Source organism: Ipomoea triloba, chromosome 11 (assembly GCF_003576645.1).
Source record: "Ipomoea triloba cultivar NCNSP0323 chromosome 11, ASM357664v1".
NCBI lineage: Eukaryota > Viridiplantae > Streptophyta > Magnoliopsida > Solanales > Convolvulaceae > Ipomoea > Ipomoea triloba.
The window spans coordinates 6,120,942-6,145,518 of record NC_044926.1 but is presented as its reverse complement, the minus strand read 5'-3'; the positions used below and the strand labels follow the sequence as shown (position 1 = coordinate 6,145,518).

General features: G+C 36.1%; 5 protein-coding genes across 5 annotated transcripts; 3 read left to right on the top strand and 2 right to left on the bottom strand.

Annotated features, from left to right (window-relative positions):
- Nucleotides 1-421: 421 nt before the first annotated feature.
- On the top strand, nt 422-4,585 carry LOC115996594 (casein kinase 1-like protein 2). The gene is made up of 14 exons (XM_031235894.1): nt 422-907; nt 1,007-1,047; nt 1,735-1,804; nt 1,907-2,055; nt 2,138-2,233; nt 2,315-2,385; nt 2,602-2,663; nt 2,777-2,840; nt 2,910-2,994; nt 3,073-3,199; nt 3,302-3,384; nt 3,460-3,523; nt 3,696-3,823; nt 3,954-4,585. The coding sequence occupies exons 1-14, from the start codon at nt 832-834 to the stop codon at nt 4,254-4,256; spliced, it is 1,419 nt and encodes a 472-aa protein (XP_031091754.1). The 5' UTR covers nt 422-831; the 3' UTR covers nt 4,257-4,585.
- Nucleotides 4,586-4,732: 147 nt separating this feature from the next.
- LOC115996595 lies at nt 4,733-5,517 on the bottom strand. Its single transcript, XM_031235897.1, has one exon. The coding sequence runs from the start codon at nt 5,413-5,415 to the stop codon at nt 5,056-5,058; it is 360 nt and encodes a 119-aa protein (XP_031091757.1). The 5' UTR covers nt 5,416-5,517; the 3' UTR covers nt 4,733-5,055.
- A 718-nt stretch (nt 5,518-6,235) lies between these two features.
- LOC115997016 (glycylpeptide N-tetradecanoyltransferase 1-like) lies at nt 6,236-8,808 on the top strand. Its single transcript, XM_031236464.1, has 2 exons — nt 6,236-6,405; nt 7,208-8,808. Exon 2 carries the CDS (start codon nt 7,230-7,232, stop codon nt 8,526-8,528), a length of 1,299 nt encoding a protein of 432 aa, XP_031092324.1. The 5' UTR covers nt 6,236-6,405; nt 7,208-7,229; the 3' UTR covers nt 8,529-8,808.
- A 3,285-nt stretch (nt 8,809-12,093) lies between these two features.
- On the top strand, nt 12,094-18,065 carry LOC115997378 (dihydrolipoyllysine-residue acetyltransferase component 2 of pyruvate dehydrogenase complex, mitochondrial-like). Its single transcript, XM_031236922.1, has 19 exons — nt 12,094-12,256; nt 12,678-12,771; nt 13,028-13,155; nt 13,306-13,376; nt 13,454-13,494; nt 14,785-14,840; nt 14,922-14,996; nt 15,101-15,193; nt 15,417-15,653; nt 15,746-15,818; nt 16,008-16,093; nt 16,389-16,474; nt 16,563-16,638; nt 16,736-16,803; nt 16,904-16,970; nt 17,071-17,166; nt 17,262-17,364; nt 17,443-17,538; nt 17,647-18,065. The coding sequence occupies exons 1-19, from the start codon at nt 12,218-12,220 to the stop codon at nt 17,715-17,717; spliced, it is 1,656 nt and encodes a 551-aa protein (XP_031092782.1). The 5' UTR covers nt 12,094-12,217; the 3' UTR covers nt 17,718-18,065.
- Nucleotides 18,066-19,682: 1,617 nt separating this feature from the next.
- On the bottom strand, nt 19,683-20,696 carry LOC115996221 (mitochondrial import inner membrane translocase subunit TIM23-1-like). Its single transcript, XM_031235371.1, has one exon. It carries the CDS (start codon nt 20,469-20,471, stop codon nt 19,893-19,895), a length of 579 nt encoding a protein of 192 aa, XP_031091231.1. The 5' UTR covers nt 20,472-20,696; the 3' UTR covers nt 19,683-19,892.
- Between the last annotated feature and the right edge of the window lie 3,881 nt (nt 20,697-24,577).

Sequence of the window (24,577 nt, the reverse complement as noted above, 5' to 3'; positions counted from 1 at the left end):
GGACACTATTCTCATAATGTGACATTGTATCATTTCATGATAGTTTACTTGGATTAACTTGATTATTTTTATCCTAATTAATGTAGGAATTTCGGATAATAACAGTTGAGCTAATTCAAACTTGTATTTGGGCTGCAGAAAAACAAGGTTCAAGATGTATATGTAATGTGCGGGAAATGTATACGCTGTTCATTTAGAATGTATCATGATACATTCTTTTCAAAAAAAAAAAGAATGTACCATGATACAGAATATATTTGATATTCAGAATTATCATAATCTTCTTTTTTTTTTTTAAATATCATAATCTTTTTATTCCTGCTAATATGAATTATTCATAATTTTGTTCGATCAGCTAAATATAGTATATATTGGCCTTTAGGGGAAAAAGAAGAAAAAAAACCGCTGTATGAAAGGCAGCTCGCGTGTAAACGACGACGTCTTATTGTGAAATCATCGTACGATGAACAGCGTTAGAAGAAAAGATAGAAAAAGAAGAGCTGAAAAGAGGAAAAAGAAGAAGATGATTCTTCCTGAAAGAGAAACTTGCATAATCGCTATGAAAGTTGAAAAGACGAAAGATCATGATTCGAATGGATCAATGCTCAATGAAGCAGCTATGTAGATAATTCTGAGAAAATCTGGAAATTCCTCCCCGAAAAATGCTTCTGGGATCTCTTTTCTTGCTTTAATTTTTTTTTTTTTAGTTTTTTTCTTTTTTCTTCTTTCCTATACAAATTACGGAGTATAATTTAGGTAGTTCTCCGCTTCTCTTTGAATAACTTTGTACTTAGGTTTTCATTTGATTTTTGAAATCAAAGAGAGGTTTTGATGGAGCCTCGTGTTGGTAATAAGTTCCGGCTGGGTCGGAAAATCGGTGGCGGCTCGTTTGGAGAGATCTATCTCGGTATGCTAATGCTACTGTAAATTTTGCATTTTTAATCAATAGTTCATAATCATATATGTTTTTATTCTAATTCTAATATTTATGTTTACAATTTTTCAGGGACGAACATTCAGACTAATGAAGAGGTTGCTATTAAGCTTGTGAGTAACTTTCTTCCCAAACTTGAGAACATGTCTTGTAGAGTCGTAGAGTTGTAGTATATCCTTATAAGGAGTCTGCTCTACATAATTTTTTAAGTCTGGCACCCAGTTGAAAATTTTTCTGTATTTAGGAAGGGTGTAAAAGAGTAAAATAAAGGCTTTAAAACTTGCCAATAGTGCATTTATAGGTATTATCATAATGTAGTTATATGAGGCTTGTAACTTTTCCTTGTTTAGTATCTTCACTGAAGCTAGTTTCATTGCCTGTATCAATGTGTGCACAGTTTAACTAGTCTATTGAAAGATTGGTAAGCCATGTTTACAATTTGGTTTGGTTTGTATAAGATGGCTGTTGCCCTTCACAGCTTAGAATTTCTTGATATATGACCTTATTTGTGAGTTGAATGTGGAAACCTCTGTGAGCACTTTGACTAGGTGCTTGTGGCTGCGATTGAGCCGAGTTGTGGTTACAAATGTTGATTCTTCAAGTGTGTAATATTCTGTTCATGCCTTGCATTAACCAAACTTATAGGTTGCTAAACCTTATGAAATCATTCTTTGTTGTGACATCAACAACTTTGTTAATAATCAGAAATTTCTGACAATTGTACCTTTAATTTCTTCTAATGTGGTTGTTAGCACTTGATGATTATTATAGTCCTTCATTCTGCTCTTTCTTGTATCCAGGAAAATGTAAAGACGAAACACCCTCAACTACTTTATGAGGCGAAGTTATACAAACTACTTCAAGGAGGAAGTAATTTTTCATTCTACCGGCCATATGTCATTTTTAACTTGTTTGGATAATAGCTGTTTCTCTTGATGTCCTTATCGTTGAACTTGTTTCCCATTTTGGTAGCCGGAATCCCCAATGTCAAATGGTATGGTGTTGAAGGCGACTATAATGTCCTTGTGATTGATTTACTAGGGCCTAGTCTAGAAGATCTATTTAACTTCTGTAGTCGGAAGATGTCCTTAAAGACTGTTCTTATGCTTGCAGATCAGATGGTAGTGTCATGCTTTCCTCATGTATAGTTTGTTTAGGATCTTTTTGTCCTTCATCTTTTCATTGGTAATACATTATTTTCAGATAAATCGGGTTGAATTTGTTCATTCAAAATCATTCCTTCATCGAGATATAAAACCTGACAACTTCCTTATGGGTTTAGGGAGGCGTGCAAATCAGGTATGGATTAAAACTCTTTGCTGCCAAATCTATAGGTTTGCTGATAGACTCTGATTTAGTACTGCAAATGATTTGTCATAGGTATATATTATTGATTTTGGGCTGGCTAAAAAGTACAGGGACTCGTCTACTCATCAGCATATACCATATAGGTGAGCTCCTCTGAACTCTCATGTATAAATTGGTATACTTGTTATGCTTTTGGCCTAGAAAGATGGACTTACATTGTGATTAAACTCTATATGTCTATTTGCTTTACATGTAATCTTGTAGCATGTTCCTTTGGGTTATCCTACTTATAATCGTTGAATTCAGTCCAAACAACCATTTTACCCATGTGGATATATTTGTTTATATGTAATATGCAGAGAAAATAAAAATTTGACTGGAACAGCCAGATACGCAAGTGTGAACACTCACCTTGGCATTGGTAGGTTTGTCATTTCGTTTATACTTTTGTTTCTCTAACCCTTCATGGTACATTAATAATTTTTGTTGAATTGGACATGGGTGTCCCTGATTCCTTCTTGTTGCCCTATAAAGAACAAAGCCGGAGGGATGATTTGGAATCACTTGGCTATGTTCTGATGTACTTTTTGAGAGGAAGGTAAATATTCTTGCTTGTATGTCCATTTTGTCTTTCTTTTACTGACAGTCTAAACTTTCAAATTTGCAGTCTTCCATGGCAGGGGCTAAGAGCTGGTACAAAGAAGCAGAAGTATGATAAAATCAGTGAGAAGAAAGTTTCTACATCGATAGAAGTAATCTATGCTCCATGGTTCTATACTGCAAGTGATAATACATTTTATGCAGAAATTAATTTCTCATTTCCTCTTTAGGTGTTGTGCCGAGGTTATCCTACGGAATTTGCATCTTACTTTCACTACTGCCGGTCACTTAGATTTGTAGACAAACCAGATTATGCTTATCTCAAGAGACTTTTCCGTGACCTTTTTATTCGTGAAGGTTTGGTTCTTCTAGCATTCATGTAATCAGCAGTTTACCTAAATGTCTAGATATGCCAGCCAGAACTTTCCATTCAAATGATTTTTTGATGCATACATCCAGGTTTTCAATTTGATTATGTATTTGACTGGACAATTCTGAAACATCAGCAATCACAGCTTTCAAGTCCTCCATCTCATGGTCATGTGAGTTCCTTAGGTCAGTTTTTATATTTGTTCAAGTAACAAGTTTGATATGTGTGCATGCTCGCTTCATGACAGGGTGGTATTGGTGCAACGAGTTCAGGGATGCCACTTACTGCTGCTAATATTGATAAGCAAACAGGTGGGCCTCTTCTGATTATCTGATCACCATGTCAAATTCTCAAGCCAAAGACAATATTTAGCAAGCTTTACATGATTACAGATTGTATCTTTAGCCCATCAATCTCGTATTCTCATGCATCATGTATCTTGGAATCAGATATCAAAATGCATGTCTTCCTACTATTCTGCAGGTGTTGAGGAAGGCCTACCTACTGGTTGGTCTTCAGGAAATCTGGTCAATAGTAGAAACACGGGATTGGTTTTGAGTCCTGGGAGCAAACAGAAAGGTCCTGTTAATGACTCAACCATGAGTAAAGGGGTAAGCACTAGTAGTTTTTGGGCATGCATGGTACTTGTCCTTCATACCTTGATCTTGGTCTTCAGAAAGATGATTTGTTAGTCTGTCAGATGAAGTGAAAAGCAACGATTTGACTGGATCTTGTTTGCAGTTGTCTAGTTCAAATATTATCCAATCAAGCGGTTCATCAAGGAGACCTGCTGTGTCTAGCATCCGTGATAGTGTGACTGCTGGGGTTGAATCTGACCTCTCACGCACCCGGGCAGCAGATACAACTCATGCAAGCCCTGGAACTATTCCTAAAATGACCAGTACTGCTGAAAGGAGTTCTCCAGTTATATTTGATAACAAATGCAGTTCCTCAACTAGAAACAGCAACATGAAAAATATCGAGTCCACTCTTAAAGGTGTAGAGGGCCTAAGTTTTGGCAATGATGAGAAATCACACTACTAGCTGCTGCTTTTGTCGTGTTCTCCTCTTAAATACTTGAGAAAGTATGTTGCTTATAGCCCCGGTTTCTTTGAAGAAGCAGTGTGAACTGAGATTATGAGTACCAATCAGATCATGCACCAAGCAAGTACATAATAAAGATGTCGTCATGTTGCTGCCCCCAAAATCAAGGTCCATCTAGGTTATGTTTTGTTAATACTTAATACAGTTTTGAGTTTTGACCTGTTTGCATTATTAGAGTTTTGCATTGTGTCATTCCTTAATACTTAAATACAGTTCCCATTTAGACTCAAAATTCCTCTATTCATTTTTACAGTTCTGCATTTGTGTCATTTCTGATATCATCTTGTCATGACTTAACAACTATGAAACTGTGTGATTCTCGGCTTGATCAATTTCCTAAGTTGATTGTGATCATATGACTGCTGCTTTCCATGTGAATTCTGCATACATAATACTTTAGAAGTTCCCAATAAAAATATCAAGAAACACAGAAAATAATTCATAATCAAACCAGGCCAAGAACACTCCATTACACTATATCTTTATATTATAGAATCAACATATAGTTGCATTCTGATGCATGATAAATAGAGTTTTTGTCATAGTGATCCATGATGTAGTACTGTATTTTTTGTTGCATTATCCGGTATCCCACTATTGTGAGAGTAATCCGAGTCCGGTCCTGTAGCATTATAGTATTGTGTATTAACCCCAAAAAGAAGTCTGAAATAGTTAAAAAAGAAAATGGGCACCAGAGAGAAGGCATCAAGATTCAACAACAGGAGCTAGAGAGAAGCAATCACCACCATCCATAAACCACATGACTGCAGGAGTTCTTGATCCACTTAACGCTCTTTCTGAACGAGCCCTTCATCTTCCCCTCCACACTGTAGGCCTTGTACCCTGCCACTCTCTTCTTCCTCTGCAACTCCGACTCATTCAAGCTCCAACTCTTCGAGGCAAAACCCGATGGACCTCTGCCAGCCTTGCCGTTCTTCAACTTCAGCTCCTTGTAGGGAGGAGGAGATGGAGAAGGAGAAGCATCATAATGTGCTCGAGATGTGCTGAAACTTCTTAAATCTTTCATGGTTGTAGGAGCATAGTAGCTTTCCATTTTCATCTTTCCTTCTCTTGTTGAGTTAGATCTCAAATTCTCCATGGAAAATAAAGTGCTGTGAATTTGGCTTTGCTTCAAGGCTTAGGTTTTGTTAGTTTTTGATTTATTAGGGAACAGCTTAAAGGGGAGTGGGGGCTTTTGTAATCTTTATTTCCAGTCTATTTCTTCCCCTTCTTCTTTTTCTTAAATTAGTGCAAGTCACTTGCATGAAGCGTGACGGAATTTGTATGTATTTTGGCTTTATACTAGCATGTCTAGAGCGTGCTTAACAACTAAGGTATATACCAATTTTATATGCCAAATATAATAGTTAGTGACATTTACAAATTTTGAATTGTCTCTTTTTATTAAGTGTATCGAAAAAAAAAAAAAAAAGACGTGTAATATTACAAGTACTTTGATAGTAAAAATTTTGTTTGATGGAACACTAAGAGTTTCCCCCTCATCTTTTTGCAAAAATTTTGTTTGATGGAAAATTATACCATGGACTAGGATTTACATTGCATTATACACTCTGATCTAAAAATAACCTTATTCTACATCTGTAGTTGACGTATTTTGTATTTGTACATGTAACTATCAAGTTATTTGTTACATATGTGTTAATGGAAGGTACAAAATTAGTGTATCAGAGTTTTATGATGCAATATGAATCTTAATCCATTGTATAACAATTGTCCAAACCTCCTATGGGGCTTTTATTAAAAAAAAAAAAAAAAGAAAAAACTTGTATGGGCCTTAGAACTCTTCCGTAAGCCCAGTCCAAAAAAAATAAAAATCCATGGCACCAAGAAAAAGTTAAACATGGAGAATTTAGTTGGCGTGTTTCAATGCTTTTTCTTTTCTTTATTCCATCCATTGCTTCGGTGTTTCCAATAAGTTTTCTCTCTCTTACATTGAAAAGCCCTAATAATTGATCTCCCCGCCCCATACCCCCGCCCACGGCTCCCGGGTCGCTTTCTCCATCGCGGATGATTGTACAATATATTGAGTAAACGGTGGGGGTGAGTCTTGACAACTCTAGATCTCAAGGTGCGTGTGTTTCCTCCATTATTGCCGTTCATTATGCTTCAGATCTCATCACTTTCTTCTACTCTTATTTTTCTATTCATGCCTTATTTGAGTTTATGTGCTTACCAGTAATTAAGCTTTGCTTTTGAATTTGGGAGTGATAAATTGATATTCTTCGTTTTTATTTTTTCTGTTTTGGTAATACTTTTTCATGAATTTGTAGATAAGCGAGGATGAATCGTATTACTAGTTTAGTTGTTTGTTTGACCAGGTGCTAGGTCCTAAATGATTAAATCATATTCATTTCTCATGATTATTACCTATAGTATGTAAGGAAGTTCAGAACTTTTGCTTTGTTTGTTGTGTTGTGCTTTGGAAATGTTTAATTTTGCTGGAAAAAGATGAGTTTTATCTTCTTTGCCTTCTTTGTGTATAGCTGCTGTAATGAATCTCTTTCCAATGTGTTTTTGTATTGGCAAATGTTTGCCTATGGTTTTGCCAATGTATTTAGTGAGTGTAGTTATGGCCCATTCTATCGACATGAGGCTTGTGTATGTAAGCCTGGGTTAAAGTTGCAAATTAATTGAATCAAATATTGCCTATCACCAGTTTAAGTAAAAGATTGGAAATGGAGCGTGAGAGCATGCATGCTCACTTAATAGTTATGGCTGTAAGTGTAAGATGAGTCCATATGAAACATATGCGTCTCCATCAACCTGGAGATATCCATGTTTTTTCCCATACTCTGTACTTTTATCTCTCTCTCTCTTAATCTGTGCATCTCCCTTCCAGTTAACGTTGTTTCTATGGGATTTTCTAACAGAGTAATAATTGAAGTTGACTAAATGACCGACAATAATAGAGAAGCAGAGGACCAGGATCCTACCCCCAAGGGAAATATACCTCCAGAAAATGAAAATGAGGTATCTATCGACTCGTTAGCCCGAAAGGTCCAAGAATCTCTATCTCTTGCTAAAAGGCATAAGTTCTGGGAAACCCAACCTGTGGGGCAATTCAAGGACCTTGGTGATACAAGCCTGCATGAGGGCCCAATTGAGCCTCCAACACCCTTATCCGAGGTTAAACAAGAGCCTTATAATCTTCCTGCTCCATATGAGTGGATTACTTGTGACATGGACTCTGAAGAAATGTGCGTTGAGGTTTATAATCTCCTGACCCACAATTATGTAGAGGATGATGAAAACATGTTCAGGTTCAATTATTCAAAGGAGTTCCTTAGTTGGGCACTCCGCCCTCCAGGTTTCTACCGAAGCTGGCACATTGGAGTCAGGGTGAAGAGCTCAAAAAAGTTGGTGGCTTTTATCACTGGGATACCTGCAAGAATACGTGTTAATGATAGCATTGTAAACATGGCAGAGGTCAATTTTCTGTGTGTTCATAAGAAGCTTAGATCTAAAAGACTTGCTCCAGTTATGATCAAAGAAGTCACAAGGAGAGTTCACTTGGAGAATATCTGGCAAGCAGCTTATACAGCTGGAGTTATCCTTCCTACACCTATAACAACTTGTCAATATTGGCATAGGTCGTTGAATCCTAAGAAGCTTATTGACGTTGGGTTTTCTAGGCTGGGCGCAAGGATGACAATGAGCCGAACGATAAAGCTGTATAAGTTACCTGATCAGACAACCACTCCTGGGTTCAGGAAAATGGAGCCCCATGATGTTCCTGCTGTTACTCGACTGCTTAGAAATTACTTGAAGCAGTTTGTTGTTGCACCTGACTTTGATGAGAATGATGTTGAGCACTGGCTTCTTCCAAAGGAGGATGTTGTTGATAGCTATCTTGTTGAAAGCCCTGAGACTCATGAAATCACCGACTTCTGTAGCTTTTATACTCTTCCATCATCAATACTCGGTAGCCAGAATCACTCCACTCTGAAGGCCGCTTATTCTTATTACAATGTCTCAACAAAAACACCATTGGTTCAGTTGATCAGTGATGCTCTTATTGTGGCAAAGCAAAAGGATTTTGATGTCTTCAACGCCTTGGATGTTATGCACAATGAAACTTTCTTGAAGGAACTGAAGTTTGGCCCGGGTGATGGGAAACTCCACTACTACCTGTACAACTATCGAGTAAAGCATGTTTTGCGGTCATCAGAACTTGGGCTTGTGCTCTTGTAGATAGCCCAAACACTTGAATTTGCCAGAACCAGAGGAATCATTTTTGGTGAGGTCCGCTCATTTGTATGTTTTTAAAGACTGTCTGTTGTTCTTTTTCTTTTTCTTGCGTGAGGTCTACTTTAGACCCTCAATGGATAAACTTTGCAACATAATCTATGAGACTGAACTTTAATGCATGAGTTCCTTGGCAATTTGCCAAAGATCCATCATGCCATTTGTCTTAGTATCATTGTTGAGGTTGTCAAAGAATTTTTATCTCTAACAGTTTGTGTCCAACTTTTATCATAGCCCCATAACATTTTGATTGATCCCCTAGCAGTTGATTGTATGTTCCATTTGGATGGGCAATTTATATCTTGGATCAGGATTCACAGTCCAGGCTCTTGCACTGTGGACCCTGGTCGAATATACAAAATTTGACTTCATAATTTATGTTCATAATGCACCGAATTATATTAGTTGAGGACACATCAACACTTAACATGATACACAAAATTTATGTTCATTATATTGTGTTTATGTGTATTATGAACATAAATTTTGCACCTTATGAAGTCAAATTATGTGTATTGAATCATGGTCTACAGTGCAATGTGGACCTTGGTGCATGATATAACGATTGATCTGGATGGATTCTTGAACAAATTCTGTTACAGAGTATTTGTGAGAATGGGTTCCTGAATAATTTGGTTCTACTTCTCATAGACTGTCACATATTCGTATATATGTCCATGAAGAACAGACCAGATGTTCTAGTTCTGGCCATTGTGAATGCCCAAAAAACAGCAAAAATTATTTGTCATGAAGTTTTGTGACAAATTTTGCCAGATACGTAGAGGCTGCTTTACTTTAAAGTGAAGTCTGTTTCTACCATTAAGACAGAACTCCTCCCTTTGCCAATCAGCTTTATGCTCGCCTCGTACACCTGTCAAATGAAACCCACGGAGCAAAAGTCAACAGACTAGAGAATAATCATTTGTTTTTTTGTTTTTTTTTTTTCACATTTATATTGGCTCGTCTCCTTTTGCAAAGAGCATCATCATTTGTTGTTGTCTTTTTGCTCATTTATATTGACCCCAAGCAACACGTGAATCATAGTCTTGCGAAGATTCGAATTCATGATTTTTTGGTATGAGATTGGTTCTGATACCAAATTGAAGCATGTGCTCCATCTTAACTAAAAGTCTAAGCTGATAGTTAGATTGCATATTTACATTTATATATTATATATTATATATATGCTTAACAAACACATTACAAAGATAAATTGGAGGGTTAGCCAACCACTCCGAACAATCGGACTTGAAAACAAATTGCTTAGCTATAGCATAAGCTGCCTGTACTGATCGTTTACCAAATGATAAAGAAATCTTTAAAATTTATCATTTCACAGTTTAATAAGTACGACTAATATGTAATTTTATCACTCAATTTCAAGAGTTTACAAGAGTTTTTGAATGATAGAAAATGAAAGTTACTCCATATCTTTATTAAACGATGTAATGACTAATTATGATAAACGAATAAAAATCAATGATGTAATAGGTTAAAATCAATGTTGCAAAAGTCCCGCTTAGGTGTCGAGTGGCCGCCTAGCGTATCACCATACTAGGCAGTCGCTGAACGCTTAGGAGGAGCCAAGTAGGCTGCCTAGGCACGAACTAGGCCGTCTAGTTGGCTGGTTAGCTGTTATTCTTTTTTTTAATAGTTATTTCACTCAAAATGACATCACTTTTGAGTGAAATAATCCTAAATTATTCAAATTATTAATATTTTTTAGGTTAATATTTAATATTTTAGTATTAACTATTAAAGTATTAAATAGTTCATAATCTTCGAGCCTTAAATTAAAATAAATAAATAAATAATTTTTTTAAAAATAAAATAAAAAATACGGGCACATAGGCGCGATTGCGCGGATTAATCGTTGCCTAGGCGCTTAAGAAGCGCCTAAGAATTTTTCAACCATAATTAAAATTAAAATAATATGACTAAATGTGATAACATCACAATAATTGATGGTTAAGAGTGGAATTTACTATTTTTTACTTTTTTTTTATAGATGAAAGACCAAAAAAAAAAAAAAAAAATGTTTGGAGACGGCTAGAAGTGCTGGCTGGCTGGCTGCTCTATTGCCCCGTTGATGGGCACGGTTTTGTTGACTTATTATTATTATAAACTAGCCTTGCACAGCGCTGAACATTCCAATTCCTATTTCCTAATATTCGTCAGAAAACAACAAAAGCTCCCTTAAGTATCACTTCTTTGACAGTTAACCACCTCAGCTTGTTTTTCTTTCACATACCCCCTCCTCCACTAGTCCACTCCGAACAACCAGACTTTAACAATTGCCTCTTCTATTTATAGAGACACAAACATTATATAAAACTTCTAAAAAATGACGATATAAATGATTTAAAAGATCTCTATAACTAAAGTTGTTGAGTCCAAATCTACTTAGAGTTCAAGTTATTATATTCTATAACAAACAAAATGTAAGAAAAAAATTTGTCCAAATATAATGTATAAAAAAATCAACAAAGAAAAAAATACAATCCAAAATTTAATTTAAAAGCGACATTTTTTGTGCATATTTAAATACAAAATTATTCACTAAAATTTCAATGTTAATTACTTCAAAATTTTGACCAATCTATTAATTTTAAAAACATAATTATGAAGTATAAAAATAATGAATTATATATATACTATTTTAAAGAAAATTTAGGCCTCCAATTTTTGGAGGCCCTAAGTCATCGCCCTGACCGCACATGGCTAGGGTTAGCCCTATTTTTTAAATTAATAACTATAACTGATAAATATAAATTTATAATTGTTTTTTTAAAATAGTAAATACTCTATGAAAATGAACATCTCAACATGATGCATTGTAATTGGTTAATTATTAACTCATGGTCTATGTTAAACGAAATTTTTATTGCCTAACTAGATGTAAGCATCTCAATAACGTGAACAATAAATCTACATTATCATGCTTAAATATTAGACCCAACCTCAATTGGTCATAAAATATGCTAGTCAATTAAATCTAGCTTACAATAGTCAAATAGTTCATCTACACATCTAGCATTAAATGACATAGGGCAACATAACTATTTTAGAGGACTATAGTCGAACTAACATATTACAACAACCAATTAGAGAGTGACACATCAACCCACTTACAATGTATCATCATAGTATTTTTGACTTTGATACAATATAAATAACATCTTTATCCTACCTTCTAAATCATCTAAATTTACACATCAACTCACTTACCATGTGTCATCATAGGATCATAGTATTATAAACTTGACCTCTATTCTTTTACATTTACATAGTATAAACACAGGCCAATGCCCTAGTATAATTTTCACTACCTATAGAAATTGAGGGTATTTTGAAATTTTCATTCAAATAAGGAGGGGGTGGAGGTAATTAGAGGAAGAACTGAAGTAGGGGGTTCAGTGAAAGGAAAACAAGGTGAGGGGAGCTAAGTATAAGAAGTGTACAAGTTAAGGGGGGTGTAATGTTGTTTACTCAATATTCTTCATTGGTGGCTGCTTTAACATTTGCTCTGCCCATTCCTCAGTACAAAAGCCATCCGGCCACCTTTCCGCTTCAATTTTCCGGCGATTTTTATTTTTTGTTCCTTATATTGGAGGAGGAGCTCCGGAACATTCACTATGATTTGCGCTTCTCAGGTCCTCCGTCACTCAAGAAAGGTATTTCTTTAACGAGTGAAAAACCTTCGATTTCTCAATTTCTGTTTTAGTTAATTTTCTCGTGATAGATGCGTTTTAAGATGTTGTTTTGATCTCGATCCATGTGGAAACGGAATAACGGAGAGGAATTTAGTTCAGATTTAAATGACAGGATTTTTGGCTTATTGATTTTGATTTAGACGAATCTCATGCCGCATTCTGTGTTATTTTATTTTTTATGTATGTGATTAGTTGATTGGTGTTCCGGAGTTTCTAAATTAAGGAAATCAACAGAAAAATGAAAAGCGTGATTGAATTTTCTGTTGGGATGGAAAGCTTGGCATCTTGTGTGGTGGTGTCCATGTGTTTCGGATGTTTGTTTATTGATACTGTGAATCATGACTGAAACGTGAATATCTAACTAAGATGACTGTTCTTACAGGTTAAGAACACTTCCAATTTGGTTAAGCATGATTATGCAGAATTGGTCCGCAGGTTTGGAAGTGACACAAGGGTCTTTGCCAGTAAAGGAGATGGTAAGTTCGTTGGAACTTTGTAATAGTTTCCTTCTGAATATGTTACTCAGCATTTCCTGTCTTATGGTTATCAAGTGCCTTGCTTTTCGTGTGCTAGTTGTGACCATTATGTGGTATCTGTGAACTTAATGAGGATTGTAGATGAATGCAGTAGTTCCAAATGGACCTATTTAAAAGATATGCAATGACCATTCTGCAATATCTGTTGTATATATATATTTTAATTATATCTCCTGGCAATTCTGTCGCTTTGCAGATATTTTGAGGGTGAGGCAACCTCATATTGTATCCAGTGACAGTCAGAGTGTCGTTAAATCATCCCAATGGACTAAGTCAAGCACTCTGGGCTTCTATAACAGTTATAGAGCAATGAGTCCCACCATGGTGATTTCATAACAGATCTTTCTTTGTTCCTTTTTTTTTGGGGGGGATTAGTGTTCTTCAATTGAGTGTTATGCTCATCAATTCTTTTCCTTTTATTTCTATTGAAAACAAAATTAGAAAGCACTCACCTAACTTCATAAGTTGGTGTAGGTGTCATTGGCAGGGAGACCTAAGGAAGCTGTGCAAATGGCTGGCATGTTACAGAGCAGAGTGTCTTCATGGTTTGTTATTTTTTTGCCACAGTATACTTGCCATCTAATGCTTGAAATTTATGAATTTGGTTTGCTTTGTACATCAGTCTGCAGATGCATTTGAGGAGAGGGTTCTCAGCCAATGCAGGTGAGGCTACTGTATTATTATTTTAGAATTTGAATCACTAGTTCTTTAGTTTTCACTCCCCCCTCCTTCCAGTTAAAGTGTTTGATTCTAAACTACACTCTTAAGACTTGTGTGCATATTAGAAGCATGCTATCATTTGGCTACAACTGTAGAGGTTCATCAGTAAACATTTTATGCTTAACAGAAAATCACTAAGCACAAACGGACAAGTACATGGAGTCAATAGGTAATAAAGAGTGAGTAAGATATCGTTCCCATGAGGGCTGAATCTATAATGCTAACTACTAAATTCAGAATGCTGCAGCTTTATTTAAACAAACGAAATTGAAAGAGTTGAAGAAAAGATAAATGACAAATAAAAATAAATCAATAATATAAACAACTAGAAGGGAACATGCCCACGTGTATGGGAATACCAATAACTAGAAGGGAGTGTGCCCACATAAAGAATCATGGAGTCAATAGGTAATTCTTTTGTTTCTCAATAACTACTTGTGTCAATCAAATGCTTTAATGTATTTTCTAGTTGCTTCCGCATATAAGAGAGCGTCCCTAATGAATTGATTTGCTACATTCCTATGCCAATCATAATCTAAAGAATCCATTAAGATTGGGCATCCATGATGCTAGGCTACCTTGGTTTGCTAACAATTATGCATTCACCTAGGCATATTCTTATCCTACATGTTTCATTCAAGAATCTATTTCCAATCAGTCCACAAGACTATCTTCAAATCTGTACACAGTCGATGACTGACAGAGTTAAGATTTTCGGCCATCGTGGAAGTTGTAGCCCTATATTTTAGCTCTCTAAAACCTTTTGAATTGCTTCATTTGGAATTCTGGGCTTCAAGTTATGCCCAAAACACGAGTGAAAGAGAGAAACTATAAATTCTATGTTTCTTAATTGAAAATATTTGAAAGAAAAAATTGAAATCAAGAACATGAATGTCCTGCTGCCCAATATGATGAGAATTACTGAAGTTTTTGTGGGTTTTACTTGTTAAAGCTCATTCAACCCCCAGATTGATTTATTTAACCTTACATCATAGTATACATAATATTAGTGCAACATTTACATTTTACATCAATTAGGGATTACACAGTCAAGAAACTGAAGTAAATGGTTGGTAAAAGTAGATAATTTTAGCACTTAAATATTTACTCCCAATTGTGAGTATATCTTGGTTTGAAATACTTTTAAGCATCATAGCTGAGGTATTGCATTATGTATATTTTTCATTTTATTGAGACTTTCATCTAATTCTGCAATTCTCTTTGTTATTTCAGACCTTCCTCCACACCAAGAGATAGGGATGCCTTCTCTTTCACCAACAATGACAGAGGCATGCATTTTCCTTGAAGCACAATTGTAATAAATCTCCATTTATGTATTGCCTTATGACTAGTTGGAATTTGCATTACAGGGCAATATTGCTCGGTGGTTGAAGAAAGAGGGAGACAAAATATCTCCTGGTGAAGTACTCTGTGAAGTTGAAACAGTAGGATCCATCTTATGTGCTTTATGGCTCTAGTGAATGATGAACCTCCTTCAGATTTGGACATGTAAAACTGATTTCTAGCTATTTGTCATTCTGATATATAGGATAAAGCAACTGTTGAGATGGAATGTATGGAAGAGGGATATCTAGCTAAGATTTTGCGTGGGGATGGAGCTAGTGGGATTAAAGTTGGTGAGGTATTGATGCTATGCATTCGTCTTTCAGCAGTGCAACTTGAGAAATTGTAGTCTTCCCTAAATTAATTTCATTTAAAAAAAATTAGCACCATCTCATTTTTGGGAAAAAGTATGTGTTTTATGTGTATCATGTGATGCATGAAACCATGTCTCTAGCTGTAACAATTAAAATATTTAAAGGTTGCACTTTTCTGAAGTATGCTGATTGTGTGACTACATGCAGGTGATTTGCATAACTGTTGAAGAAGAAGAGGATGTTGCAAAGTTTAAAGATTACCAGCATTCAGCATCGGATGCTGCACCTACCCCAAAGGGCACTCCACCACCACCTCCACCTCCACCCAAAGAAGTTGCCAAGGAGCCCATCCCATCAGAACCAAAAGTTTCTAAACAAAGTTCAGCTCCAGCAGACCGCACCTTTGCTAGTCCTCTTGCTAGAAAACTAGCTGAAGATCATAATGTACAATTTTTATTACCATCTATTTTTCTGATATTACAGTTTTGCAGATATTCTAGTATTATTGGATTAATTTTGTGTAAGCATTGGTACAGGTACCTCTTTCAAATATCAAAGGAACAGGTCCTGAGGGACGCATTGTCAAGGCTGATATTGAAGATTACCTCGGTAGGTTTTTGAGTTTTTTTCTTATTATCTCAGCAAGTGTTCCGTATATATTTTTATGCTGTAACAAGTTGTGTGATGTTTCACTTGACGCAGAATGTGTCTCAATTTATTAATATAATTGTTGTTTGGTTGCAAATTCTTCTGCTGAACATAAAACTAATCATTTTGTTTACTCTTGCTATTGTGTAGCTTCTCGAGGGAAGGAACCATCAGCAGTGCCCAAGGCTGAGGCAGGTTTGGATTACACGGATATTCCTCATTCACAGATAAGAAAGGTAATATTTACTGCATTGTATTATTATAATCTAAGATTGGGCTATAATGCACATGGGCCAAACCACACTAAAAGATTGAATACAATCAATTAGCTAGTCTAACCCATGACCTTATAAACTCATATGTTCTCTCTTATTTTTTCAATGTGGGACTCTTAACATGTATAATTATAAACACCTCTAAGCTTTAGCTTCAAAGAAAGATTTACCTTTGAAGTGCCAAATTTATTTTCACTTTTCATTGTTTCCTGCAATATTACATTCCTTTTCACAATCCTTCTATCAATTTCAACAGGTGACAGCTTCTCGCTTGTTGCTATCGAAGCAAACAATCCCCCATTATTATTTGACTGTAGATACATGCGTTGACAAACTAATGGAGTGAGTGCTAATTATACCGCTTTCAAGATTTACTAAGAAACTTGTTTTTTTGTATATCTTGATTTGGTGATTCCTGTTATCTTTTCAGATTGCGCTCAAAGCTTAATGCATTACAAGAAGCTTCTGGTGGGAAAAAAATTTCTGTTAATGATCTCATAATCAAGGTATCATACAACCTCAGCATAAAAGAAGTTAATAATAATGTTGTTCATTACTTCTCATTCTCAGAGTAAAATCTGTGATGAACAACTTCTATTTCAGGCTGCTGCTTTGGCTCTTCGAAAAGTTCCTCAATGCAACAGTTCGTGGACCAATGATTACATCCGCCAGTGAGTTGACATGAAATTTGTAGATTTAGAAATTTGTAGATTTAGATGACTATGTAGTTAATGTAAGTCACATTTGAATCTGGTTCTTTGACTTGTACAGGTATCACAATGTAAACATCAATGTTGCTGTTCAGACGGACAATGGGCTCTATGTACCTGTTGTCAGGGTTTGTGATTGAACAAGCTTTTATGCTCTGTTAACATTTGCATGCTTTCCAAATTATAATTTCAATGATAACTAAAATAAAAATGTCATGGGTTTTGCAGGATGCTGATAAGAAAGGTTTGTCCACCATTGCAGAAGAAGTGAAGTATTTAGCACAAAAAGCAAAAGAAAATAGCTTAAAGCCATCTGATTATGAGGTGGAACTATCATTACTGTACTGAACATAGAGTATGTCTGACTATGCAACCAGTCAATTTAAGTTTGTTTTACCACTTGATTGTTGTGATTCCAGGGAGGCACATTCACAGTGTCAAATTTAGGAGGGCCATTTGGTGTTAAACAATTTTGTGCAATTGTTAATCCTCCTCAGTCGGCCATTCTGGCAATTGGATCTGGTAAGATACCATCTCACTTCACCTTACGCCTAAAAATTTGTGATTTTCTGCTGCTTATCATCCCTCTTGTTTAAGCAGCCGAGAGAAGGGTTGTACCTGGTTCTGGTGCTGACCAGTATAAGTTTGCCTCTTTGATGTCTGCGACATTGAGCTGTGATCACCGGGTTATTGATGGTAAGTTGTTCAAATTGGATTCTTTTATAGCAAACTTTGTTTCTCTATCTGTTTTACATACTTTGGGCTAGAATTAATGAAATTATTTTTTTATTTGATTTATTTTAGGTGCAATTGGTGCAGAATGGCTTAAAGCATTTAAAGGCTACATTGAGAATCCTGAGTCTATGTTGCTGTAGATTGATACTTACTGTTTCTGCTCGTTTCTGTTTTTGGCCTTTGCATGATCAAGCTAAAACGCAAATTATCCGCAACCGCAAGTTGATGATTTCATTTGTTCGCTTGATTTTGTAGCTTTTTATAGAACCCCCTCACCAAGAAATGGCTGAATTGATGGTGTCAAATAACGGGGTATGAAGATGGAAACCCCACATACTTTTGGATTTTGTAGGATGTAGGGACATTTTTTGTGACCTAGAATTGAGTTACCAATTGTCTTTTCTACACTGGATGTACCTTATTGGGAAAACTTATATTTTCATGCAATAAGAGGAGAAGCTGTTCTTACAGCATCAGTTATAATTTCACTCTCGAAAGTGTTTTTATTCCTTACTGAGTTGCTTGTTCGAATAAAGTCATTCTGAATTGAAATTTTCATTTTGCTACTTAGTGGGATAAAGGATCATCAAAAAGCATTTTTGAGATAAACCTTTCAAAATGGGAGCTTATAGGAGAATGGTTCAATCCAGGAAGAGTAAGAGAGGAGGGGGGTCACCCGGTAGTGTTCAAGATCCTTGGAGCAATTCCTATTCCCATTGCGTGGCAACAATAGATTTTGCTAGTTTCTCCTGCATTTGATACAACTTCCCAATGGTTTCCACCACTAAAGATCTAGATAAAAAAAACATACTCCATTGCTCAGTTCTGACATCTGCCCCATGCCAAATACAGTTCTCCAGGAAATAGTGTTTGGCCTTCCATTAAGAGGGACTTACAATCCACCATTTACATTCTTCCAATTGAAGCATGTATTTCATCTTAACTAAAATCTAAACTGTAATTTGATTGCACACACCTATGTGCGAGCCTGTTACTTTTGATGCTCCAAGCATGACATCTTGCATGGGGTTGGCTTTTGATGCTCCAAGCATGACATCTTGCATGGGGTTGGCATATTAAATTGAAGTATGTGCTCTATCTCAACTGGGGTTGGCATATCAGAGTGAAGCATGTGCACTATCTCAACTAAAAGTCTAAAGTTGATAATTGGAGTGCACATGTATACTTATATATTATATACATGTTCAACACTTCCTGCTGAGTTCACCTGAATATGAAATTCAGCATTGCAAATTCACTCAAATAACTTCATCTAACAGTGAATTTTATGAAAACTGCTTAACTGCCCTAGAGCCTAAGCAAGCAATTAGATTATAACCACTTCCTGCTAAATAAGCACTAAATGCCAGGCCTAAATGATGAATGATCACAGCAATTATACGCAGATAGAACCAATGAGAACTGGAACTATCCAACACATTTCAGAATGTAGAGTGCAATAGCTACCAACTCCCCTAGAAAAAGGGAATACAAATCAAACCCCAAAGATAAGAGAAAACACATTTTAGCTCACACACATGCACATCATAGTATCATACACAGGCATGCATGCTTCACTAACCACACATCCCAAACTTGTCATCTCTTCGGAATCTACACAGGCTGGAACCACAATATATAACGAATAGGGGTAATTGAAGAACACCAGAGGATCTTATTTCAGAGCGGCGCAAAATGAGGTTTGCAACTTAATGTCATCAAAGTTGTAGAGATGTGACCATATGCATAAACTAGAAATTTAACAGCTGGCAGAACACTTCAAGCTGTTGTAAGAGTTGCAGAGATGTAAACAGGCATAAACTAGAAATTTAGAAAAATTCTAGGTGTTCTTCCATTTTTTACTCCCAACTTTTACTCACATTTTTTACTCACGACACCCACGAAAAAAAGTAGCTTTATCAGTAACTGCCAGCCACGTCAGGGAGTAAAATTTAGTGAGTACATGTAATAGAACTCATAAATTTAATACAGTAATACCTAGCAAAACACTTCAAGCTATGCCCTGTACTAGCATCAGTAAAAATACACATTCACTATAAGAATCCCTCAAAACACACACACAATTCAAGTGAAAAGACAATAGATGACAGTATGAGAGCTGCTGTTTTGTTTAAATTTATTCAGGATCACAATGTTCACTACAATTAATTTTGAATATATTGGCCAAAAAATGTAGATAAAGTTTGCACCCTTTTTTGTGGCACACCTACAAGAATGAATAATATGAGAATCAATTTCTCAAGCAATATCATCAAAATTACAGAAATACAAAAATGCAAAGCCAAGAAAGAAACTCAGATGGGAACATATCGTTTCATAGCCTGTTTGGCGGTGACTCCCAAGCCAACAACCACGCCGCCGATTACTCCAGCCACAGCCGCCGACCTCAACCCCGCAGCCGCCCTGTAAAGCGCGCCAGTCCCTAGCCCCGCCACCACGCTGTTGATGACATCATCCGTGTCTCTAACCGCCACCATGCCACTCTCCATCCCAGCATAAAGCAACCCTATGACACCCGCCCGGTTACCGAATTTGCGGCCGTTGTGACCCGACCCGTTCAGGATTCTATTGACCCGGAGCTTCAAGCTGTCTCCTGGCTCAGAGGCTTTGGCGCCCTGATAAAACCCCTTAGCGCCCCCGAAGGTGGCGCCGGCGAGATAGCCAATACCAGTATAATAGGTGAGGTTTTCGCCCCAAGATCGCCGTTGCACGCGCGATTCCTCTTCAAATAGGAACTCCGGGGTGGTGGGGAGCTTGTATAAGTTCTGGATTGGGATCTGGAGGTCATGGTAAGGGTTGTAGAGGCGCCGATTGTGGAGGTCTTGATCGTTTTCTCCGCCGCTATGATTCGGAACTCCAGGTTGATACGCCATGGCAACACGTATCCTCTTCTCTGGGGTGTGAGATGAAAAGCTAGGGTTTAGGTCTCCGAAGATTGAGAGATCGTAGAGAATGGGGTTTGGGTTTATTCGCTGCGTAGCCGCGGCGATTTTGGAATAAAGGAAATTGGTAATCTCCAGAACCGCATTGATTTAGAACTTTAGACTTTTACCGCTTCTGCTCCGTAGAATATTCGCACATCACGTTTTCCGTTGCTCAACAGGATGCTGGAGCTGGACTACGTGTAAACGAGTCAAGTTCGAATAGTCCAACATTGAAGTTTGGCTCAAGCTTGATTAAGTTTTTTTTTCTTTTGTTATTTTTTTCTTTTTTAATTTAAACTATATTAGATTTAAGTTCGAATAGTTAAGGCCCCGTGGCATATACTTGCCTCCGCCCCTGGACCTAGGCAAGTTATACCGTGCATCACGTACGTAAAAAAAATCATTTTGAGCATTGTAAATTAACTGTTTGTTTTTTTTAAATCATGTTTTTCGTTTCGCCCGATCTCTGTATTTATGTTAATATTTTGTATATTATAAGCAATCATTTTGTGTATTCTAGGCAACTATTCTGTGTATTCGAGACAACCGTTCTGTGTATTCATGTTAGTAACACATGTTGTGATGTGTTTGTGCATTCGAATGTTTAGGAGGATGAGTTATGTGTATGATGTGTTTGTACATTCGAATGTTAGGAGGATGAGTTCTGTGTATTTTGTGTCAATATTCTATGCATTATAGGCAAACATTATGTGTATTCTAGGCAAACGTTCTGTGTATTCTAGATAATGATTATGTGTATTATAGATACTGAATTCACTAGAGTCATTCGCGTCCGCGTCCACTAACATCTGTGTATTTTGTGTCAATATTCTGTGTATTATGGGCAAACATTTTCTGTATTATAGGTAAACGTTCTGTGTATTCTAGATAATGAATTCCCTGTAGTCATTCGTGTCCGCGTCCACTAATATCGAAACGACGCCGTTTACGTACGTGGTACACATTGCTATGTGCACCGTGGTGTAGGGTATAACGATTGCTGGACCTATCCATAGTGCCTAGTCTCAACCGCAATGATAATATTGTCAGTGATTAATCGATTTGGGACGAAGGCATACTGAGACTCGGAGATTAGACCTGGCAATTATGGACACAGCCCGTTAACACGACACGAAATCGGATGCAAAAATAATGAGTTAGTCTTTAGCCTTAATGTGCCCCGGGTCGTTAACGGTTTGATCCATTAAGGACCATTTATGTTTCGTGTCTTAACAGGTCAACTCGTTAAACACGTTAATATTATCGTATTAACCTGTTTACACAAACATGTATACAATCCGCTAAGAACCATTGTCATGAATGAGATTACAAAAGATATCATGAACATGACTAAGATAAATTTACTACATTAGGTCATGATTCTACACCAATTATTGATGTTCAACAATATGAATTTTGAATTTTTATTATGTTCAATTTTATTCTAAAAACTAGTATGAACTTATTTAATTATGATTTTTGGATGTTATGTTATCATTTTATAAATGTTATCAATTGAATAATTTTGTTAGTTTATTTGATGGATTGAATTATAGGTTTTTATTTGTTAATAATATATTAATAGGTTTAGCGGGTTTAAACGGGTTTCGTGTCATATCATGTCGACACGACCTGAAATATGTTAACAAAACGTGTCTATCGTGTCAACCCGCTTAACCTGTTAACAAATCGTGTTCATGTTCGTGTTAAAATTTTGAACTCGTTAACCTTAACATGTCGTGTCCGTGTTTAGCCTTATCGTGTTCGTGTCGTTATTGTGTTAACCCGTTAACAAACCCATATACACGAATTGCCATGTCTATCGGAGATAACATCATTAAGAGCACTCTTCATCTTATTTGCAAGTGTTTTAGCTAGGGTTTTATAAGTGGTGTTGCACAGAGCGATGGGCGCGGTAGTCAACTACAGACTCAGGGCAGTGCTTCTAGGTAGAAGAACAATATTGGCATCCCAAAACCGTATGGAAATTTGTTGTTGTTTAGGCAATTCATAATAAATTCGGACACGCCATCGCCTATTACAGGCCAATAATGTTGAAAGAATTTTGGATTCATGCCATCGGGTCTCGGAGCCTTGACGGGGTGCATAGAGAACGTAGCATCCTTTATTTCATCATTCACAAGAAGGTATTAACAATTTCCTATTTTGTTATGGAGTACTGGTGGGAAAAGGGACGCTTGACATGTCGAGAATCATTATGCTTATACTTGAAAATATCATTAAAATAGGATAGGATATTATTATGCAGATTGACCCCTTAAATCCAGTTTCCATCCTCATCGCGCAATCTTAGAATCTGGTTTTTCTTTCTCCTCCCATAAGCATAATGATGAAAGAATATAGTATTGTGATCCCCTTTTGGAGCAAATGTTGTTTGGCTCTGTAAAGATCTAACAACACGTCGCCACAACAAATTAAGCAATCTTGGAAGACAATTTGGGATGTGTTTCGCCAAGAGTCATCGCATTTGTCATCCAACAACCATGAGTTCTCAAATTTAAGTTTTACGTGTGGTATTATTTTCTGAGTACTACTGACTCTATTACAATGCAAAGAATCAGTATCGCCTTCACTGAGGCTTAAACCCACTCCTTTCTATGCAGAAGTGCAACCGGGTGATACTAGACCACAATGTCTTTGTACAATAACATGAGAATCATAATAACAGTGAGAATGAAATAATTGGTAATTGGAATGAGTTTTGGTGAAAGTTATTACATGTTTGGTAGTATGTTATAATTAGAATGATTACCAATATTGTTGTTTTGTTATGCAGAACCCTATAATTGGAATAAAATTTTTAAATATACAACAAAAATTAAATTTGTTCTAATATAACGGCATCAAATGTTCAAATATAAACAAAAAAAATCAAAACAAAAATTTAAAAGCATTAATCCAACACAAATTAAGTGATGATGATATTAGGAAGCAATAAAATAAAGAAGAATAAAATCGAAGAAATAATTGTTTTTCACTTAACAATCACATTCCATTTAGTTGCCAAAAACAGTTGTCCAATCTGAAAATACAAGTAAAAATAACTTGATCAAACATAAACTTGAGCATCCCACACAACTAATGGTTCCAACTACTAATCATTCCGTCAAAACAACTTAACAAGGCATCAAAAGATATTGGGTTTTTGACTGAAATATAAAATTTGACCAAGTAAGAGACAAAAATGTGACTTTTTTGGGGTTTGGACAAAAATATTAAATCTACGTTTGGGAAATGCATTTGAGGATCCCAAACGCATTTCCCAAACGCGAGATACACCTTTTATCTGACAACGAGATTCGCGAATGGGACCAAAAGTAATATTAATTCTTAAAATTTTATATAGCAATTTTGATTTCTACCCTATTTCATTGCAAGGAATTATTTTTTTCATTAATGAAATAGGATAGAAAACATCCACATAAATAATATGTCATCATTTAATCTAATTTTATTTTTCCATGTCATCAAATTATAATATCATTCGCGAATCTCGTTGTCCCTAACTTTATAATTTTTAATAGTTTTGGTCCTTCCGACCAAATTGACGGTGAAATGTTGTCGAATTTTATATTTTAAATGTAAAATCGTCATCTCAATGAAACGTCTTCATTATCTAAACAAAATCACTGTAAAATCATATTTATAGGTGTTTTATCTGCGCAAATAATGGGGAAGACAGACAGAAACTAGATAGAGATCTATGAGATTTATAGCATCGACGATTGACAAATCCTTATTTTTCTCTTAATATGATTTTTCTTTTGTTTAGATATTGAAGATCTTTCTTTGGGATAATGATTTTGTCCTTAAAATATAAAATTCTGCAACATTTTGCCATCAATTTGGCCGTAAGGACCAAAACTGATAAAAATAACAAAGTTAAGTACCAAAATTGGAAAAAATTAAAGTTGTGCACCAAAAGTGATAAGACCTCAAAAGTCGTGGGACAAAAAATGATATTAGTTCAAGTTTTAACTACAGTGTATGTATAGCGGAGTATTCACTATCGTTCGGCAATGAGATTTCATGGA

What these genes read in the sequence shown, in the direction of transcription:
- LOC115997378 (XM_031236922.1), top strand. Translation starts at nt 12,218, where the DNA reads ATGATTTGCGCTTCTCAGGTCCTCCGTCACTCAAGAAAG. An exon ending in TCCTCCGTCACTCAAGAAAG is followed by an intron (nt 12,257 to 12,677) that starts GTATTTCTTTAA and finishes CTGTTCTTACAG; the next exon opens with GTTAAGAACACTTCCAATTT. An exon ending in GTGGGATTAAAGTTGGTGAG is followed by an intron (nt 15,194 to 15,416) that starts GTATTGATGCTA and finishes GACTACATGCAG; the next exon opens with GTGATTTGCATAACTGTTGA.
- LOC115996595 (XM_031235897.1), bottom strand. Translation starts at nt 5,415, where the DNA reads ATGGAGAATTTGAGATCTAACTCAACAAGAGAAGGAAAGATGAAAATG.
- LOC115996594 (XM_031235894.1), top strand. Translation starts at nt 832, where the DNA reads ATGGAGCCTCGTGTTGGTAATAAGTTCCGGCTGGGTCGGAAAATCGGT. An exon ending in CAAACTACTTCAAGGAGGAA is followed by an intron (nt 1,805 to 1,906) that starts GTAATTTTTCAT and finishes CCATTTTGGTAG; the next exon opens with CCGGAATCCCCAATGTCAAA. An exon ending in GAACACTCACCTTGGCATTG is followed by an intron (nt 2,664 to 2,776) that starts GTAGGTTTGTCA and finishes TGCCCTATAAAG; the next exon opens with AACAAAGCCGGAGGGATGAT.
- LOC115997016 (XM_031236464.1), top strand. Translation starts at nt 7,230, where the DNA reads ATGACCGACAATAATAGAGAAGCAGAGGACCAGGATCCTACCCCCAAG.
- LOC115996221 (XM_031235371.1), bottom strand. Translation starts at nt 20,471, where the DNA reads ATGGCGTATCAACCTGGAGTTCCGAATCATAGCGGCGGAGAAAACGAT.